The sequence below is a fragment of the Pygoscelis adeliae genome, unplaced genomic scaffold, assembly GCF_000699105.1.
Source record: "Pygoscelis adeliae isolate BGI_AS28 unplaced genomic scaffold, ASM69910v1 Scaffold27, whole genome shotgun sequence".
NCBI classification, from domain to species: domain Eukaryota; kingdom Metazoa; phylum Chordata; class Aves; order Sphenisciformes; family Spheniscidae; genus Pygoscelis; species Pygoscelis adeliae.
Genome location: NW_008825410.1, coordinates 10013254 through 10019350, shown reverse-complemented (window position 1 = coordinate 10019350; position 6097 = coordinate 10013254). Strand labels below are relative to the sequence as shown.

The following is a 6097-nucleotide window of genomic DNA, read 5'->3' as shown; positions in this document are numbered from 1 at the left end:
ATCTGGCAAAAACAAAAGGACAGATCATAAAGCAAAAAAAAAAAAAACCAAAACCACCCACGAAAAAAACAAAGAGTCGAAAGCCAAAAAACTACACACAAAACATACAGTAGCCCTGGCTGCCTTGGGGAAATTGGAAGAGAATTAGCCCACTGTCCTACCATGATTTAATAGAGGTTTCCACCTCCTGAAGGGTACTTAGATTTTATGAGATTTTTACTATTATAAAGAGAAATGAAAAGAGAGAGAATGAAATGAATAGAATATTCATTCTGTGCATACTAGAAAGAAAAATATTCCTCTGCATTTTATGAAGGAAGAGAACTTGAAATATTTGGTTGAATTGAACATATTTACCTGCATAAGAGTACCTCTTTCAGAAATGGTAGAGGGAATATTTCCATGTGAACTTAGACATAGGATAATTTGGCTAAGAGCCCTAAAGTGCAATGGTATTTACTTATAGCCCTGAGGACAAGACTAAGAGCATTCTCAGTTCCATCTTCATATATTCTCACTTCAACACCTTCACTTTCCAGTTTCAGTTTCAAAAAGCTGAGCTGTTATTCAACACAAAGAACCTGAGAGCTCTAAAGGATTAAATATGAAATGCTTATTTCAGTCTCACATCACCCATGATAATGTAGTTTCCCAGTTTAATTTGGAAATATCAGTTAAACCAAGTGATATAAAAGCACATTTCTTCTGCTTGTTTTTTCAGTCTGGTTCTCAAGTGGCACAATGCTGAAACGATCTTCAAAGAAAAAAACTGTAAAATTTAACGAAGAAAATACAGAAAGTAGTTATCTTTCTTCATTGCAATGGCTCCCTCTGCAGCCATTAATAATACTTCCAGTTTAAACAGAAAGAACTGTTTATTGCTTTCACCCTATTTCTAATATAGGATTGCCATTTTAACAGTAACATGGAGGTACAGCAGCTACTCCAGACATCCTGTAAATAGGAGGGCAGAAAAGAAGAATAGTATTCTTAGAATAAAAAGGAGAATATATTCAGTTAAAAGGTTCAAGTCTTGGACTGTGATGTTGAATGCAATACTGACTTCAATTTTTTCATTAAAATAAGGAATCTGTTTTCATCAGTTATAACTCTTCCCTTCTTCAGTTTCTTATGTTGCATCTTTATCCATTGTATTTCTTTTGTCTTCTTTACATTGTACTCCCTTATCTCCTACTTAATCTATTTCTCTTTCCTCTGGCATCAGCTTTACTACCTCTTCTTTCTTCCTGTCATCATCCTTTATCCTTTTCCTACAACCTCCAAAGTGTACACAACATTGAAAGTTTCCCCAATGCCTTCAGTAATCCCTGCCATAGCCAGTTGCCGCTTAAGAATCATTCCCGACACTTGTGAAAATAGATGAAAGCAGAAGCATTTCCTGCCATACGGGCATTTAGACGAACACCAGCTGCAAGAAAGTCCTGCCTATTCACTGTAAGCACAAGAACCTTGTTTACAGAAAGCAACAGACTCCAAAATAGAGTTTCCAATGCATTTGAATTCATCAAGATCCTTATCGCTTGGCTGCAAATCATATTTACTTTGGGAGAGGTACGTGATATTGAATTGAGATGAGCCTCCTTTTGTTGCTTTGAAAGCATGCTGAAACAAAAAGCAGATCAACAAGAAACACAGCAAAGATAATGCAAGACACTATGTTTTCACAAACACGTTTCATGGACTTATGGGCCATGGATCATAATTTGACATGCATGTGATACGCAGGGATAGACAGAACCCTGTGTGGTTGTGCAGCTCCAGACCTGCAGCGTTTCACACGGCATGACGTGCTCTTCCCTTCTGCCCAGAGGTCATGCAATGGAGGCACATGCCTCACAACCCTATACTGGGAGTGCAAAAGATGAGCTCAAAGGGGCCACTTGAAGCAGGAACAGCTCCTTGTCCATGTTTTGCGGGCTACTGTTATCGAGAAAAACCCCAAGCCACATGCAGCACCACTGAAGTTAATGGGGTATGCCTTGACAAACCAGACTAATGCTCTTCCTTACTCTTTGAGCATTATTCTACCACCCAACAACTGTCAGTTATTGAGAACAAAAACATACTCTACAACATATAATTCCACCTCCCAGTCACCTGGTGCTTTGTGTGTAGGAGCTATTGCCTTTGTATTTTCCATTTGAAAAGATGGATCCCTATGTGATATCTACATATTTTGGCACATTCTGAAAATGCAGAACGAACAATAACAATAAAAATAAACTATGCTGTTTTATTTTTAAAGTATCGCTTATAGCATGTAACTCAGCTAAAAGCATGTACTCAAAATAGATGCTTGAAGGTACATCTAAAGCACTTAAAAGTACGTAACTTTCTTACTGGCTAGTATTAAAAAAAAAAAGGAAAGGGAACAACAGTAAAAATAGAAGAAGCTAGGACTTCTGGTACTGAAAAGGAAAATAATCAGCTCTGCTTCTGAAAGTAAGAGATAAACAAGGGGGAACCAAAAGTAAAGGTAACAAAGTTTAGGTATACTGCTGACTCCTACCATATGCAACCACTTCCAAGATCACTTATGATACGAAAAATGCATTGATAGCTAGCCTGATACTTAGCAGGTTGAAGCAGTTTATTTCACTATCACTTCTAATGCAAATGATCTACCAAGATTAAAAGAAAAAAAGACTACATAAATTCACCTACAACTAAATAAGCACAAACCAAGTAATTTAAGTAGCTTACATGAACAGGATCCAAAATTTTGACTGCTGCTTTGCTGCCATTTTTCTTATTTAACACTTTGAAAACTTTTCCATATGTTCCTTTGCCAATAGTCTCAATTATTTCCCAGGTATCTGAAGGATCAGGAAAGCTATCAAATATTATTGTTTTCCCAGTCAACGGAAGCATCTCAAATGATGGCTCCTAGGAAAAAGAGATTTCAGTGTTCACTCAACAAATGGTTAATAGCAGTTGGTTTCCTACAAATGCGAAGAGAAATACACACTCCAGTCTCAAACACTAGAAATGTTTTTGCATGTAGAGTGCATGCACTCAAAGCATAATGAACAAGAAATGCTGCACTTAATACAGGTACGTGCAGTCAACACAATATCAAATGAAGGGGAATTCAAATAATAATTTGAACTCATTTCAGACTTGAGTGAAGTCAGTAGAAGCTTTCCCATGCACTTCAATGAAACTATAACGTTACTCTGGGATTTTTTGAGGGGCAGGGGAATGAGAGTCCAGTTCATAAAATCCAAAAGAATTTGGCTCCATTACTAAGAATCAGGCAAGAAGGTGAAAAAAAACCCACAAAACAAAACATGTTACATAGTAGCATTAGGTTCATTCAAACTTTTACAGCAAATGATCAGTTTTATAATCCTGCTCTTACCATTTGAATTTTTATATAGATCTCATAAGGCCAAGCAGATCAAAGTGGCAGATCTTTTCACAATATTATGGTCTTCGGACAGCCAAGCATTCACAGTCATGGGAAACGTGTTTACTGATGTACGTTCGTTAACAACTGTTTTACCTACTGTAAAGAAAACACCTTTTACAATGATGGAATTGTATCCATTACTGACCAGGTTACACCTATGCCCTAGTCAATGATGGATACAATTCACTTATACATGCCTTCATAGTGACTAACTATCCAGCAGCTACAGCGGTAAAAATAAAGCACACACCACCCCCCCAGACAAACAACAACAAAACAGAAACCCCACCTTTACCCATTGTTAAGAACAGCCAAAAACTCAGTAGAAATGTGTTAAAAATTACATTCTCATATTCTTAATTGTAGAGCCAAGACTGAAAAAGAGAAGGGGCAGGGAAGAGGACAGACTCAAGCCCTTACTAAGTAAGCAAGCAATAAATAAGTGAGCCAGTTACTGAGTGCTTAAGTCCTTCCTGAGCACAATATGCAGTAAACAAGCCAGGTTTGGAGAGTAATTTTCATACACTCATTTTTCAAATTTTTATATAATACTTTATAAACAGACTACAAATTATTCTTGGATTTTTTTTATGTCAACAGCACAAATCTACACACATAAAGCATTTTATATGATATTACTCCAGTGACAGAAATTGCACCGTGATACCATACTACTTTTTTTGATAATGAAGAGAATGGCTTCGATTTCAGTTTCATCCATGGCTTCCAGCATACTAGCCATACTTTCTTTATTCATCTGCTTATTCATATAACCATGTATTTCCCACTACACATGCAGCATATATATCCACTATACATGCAGCATGTATACCACCTAGAAGCAATTGAAATGGACTGCTATGCAAACACACGTTGTACCAGCTCTTTCAATTATCTGATATGCATACTGGCACGTGTCGTGGTTTAACCTCAGTCGGCAACTAAGCACCATGCAGCCGCTCGCTCACTCCCCCACCCCCCGGTGGGATGGGGGAGAGAATTGGAAAAGCACAAGTGAGAAAAACTCGTGGGTTGAGATAAAAACAGTTTAATAATTGAAATAAAATGATAATAATAATATGATGATGATAATAATAATACACAAAGCAAGTGATGCACAGTACAATTGCTCACCACCCGCCGACTGATGCCCAGCCAGTCCCCGAGCAGCGGCCCCCCCCCCGGCCAGCTTTCCCCAGTTTATGTACTGAGCATGACGTCACACGGTATGGAATGTCCCTGTGGCCAGTTTGGCTGTGCCCCCTCCCAGCTTCTTGTGCACCTCCAGCCTTCTCAGTCGGTAGAGCATGGGAAACTAGAAAGTCCTTGGCCAGTGTAAGCATTACCTAGCAACAACTAAAACATCGGTGCCTTATCAATTTTGTTCCCATCCTAAATCCAAAACACAGCACTGTACCAGCTACTAGGAAGGAAATTAACTCTATCCCTGCCGAAACCAGGACACACGTCACACGTGTTCAGGCTAATTTTCTACTAGATAATACAAGCTCACCTGGGGAACACAGGGCTCAGGATTCTTCCCATCATTCTGCTCTTGGTTGATTAGCTCACTGATGAGTGAGAAGACAGGGTTTTCTTCTCTCTCTCCTCCCCCTGCCCCTTTTTTTTAATAAATACATGACTATTACCAACTTCTATACCCGTTTATGCAGCAAAGTAGTAAAATACCCTCTCAACACCAGGAAACCTGCAGCAGTCTGTTGCATACCAAGGACTGCAACCAGTACTGGCCCAGCACCTTGATTTCAAGGGCTGTGGGAACAAAATGACCCAATTTTATCTGCTGCAATGAAATCTGCCTTAACACAAATCCAAGATAAGGTCAAAGTAAAGATAGAGGATCAAGATCCAGATACATGTAGCTGTAATACATAAATCCTCAAATTTCCATTCCAGATTCAAAATTTGCTTTTTCCTTCCGTCCAGCGCTCCCCCTGGAATTCATATAGACACAACTTGGACATTGACTGCAGTCTCTTCCTAAGGCATTACCTTTCCACCTCATGCCTAGTATATATCCATGCCTTGGGAGCTTCACCACGTCCAGGCAAAGCCATGTCTTCCCCAGAAAATGAACACAAATGAGATACAACTTTTTTTTTTGGAACTTGCTTTTTCTTTTGCCTTTAAAATAGCACTCAAATACAATCGTTCTGGGTTTTTTTTAAAATCATTTTATATGTACATATAAATGCTTTGTAATTAGCTCATAATTGGGACTACACAAAATAATAACCAAATTGGGGATGATAAAGGGATTAGGATTCATAATCCCAAACCCCTGCTTTGCGGGATTCAACAATGATGGAATTTCAAAATTTCTCTATCTGAGCTTTAGTTTTTAGAATTGAGGTTAACTATTTATTTAAAGTTTTACTGGATACTCAATCCATAACTAGTGACTTTTTGGGAGAAATAAAAAGCAGAGAGCTATCAATGGGCGCCTTCATAACAACTGAGATGTCCAAATCATACTGGAGCCTGTCTACATACGAGTTATTTTCTACAGAATATGTAGTTTTCCATCAAAATCTAGGGCCTGCTATGTCCCACGTTACAAGAATACACAGTAAGAGCCTCTGACCCAGGCAGCTTACAGTAGGAGATATGCAGAAGTGGAAGAAAGAAAGACCCATTTCCTCC

The 6097-nt window shown here is 38.5% G+C and overlaps 1 protein-coding gene across 1 annotated transcript in view; it reads right to left on the bottom strand.

The window, feature by feature from the left end:
• Positions 1 to 6097, bottom strand: part of LOC103922478 (myosin-IIIa-like) — a gene marked incomplete at its 3' end in the record, with an annotated part of 59229 nt that overhangs the window by 43104 nt on the left and 10028 nt on the right. The window contains exon 2 of the mRNA XM_009330619.1: positions 2725 to 2907. Coding sequence (XP_009328894.1) covers positions 2725 to 2892 — 168 coding nt within the window. The remainder of the gene's footprint in view (positions 1 to 2724; positions 2908 to 6097) is intronic.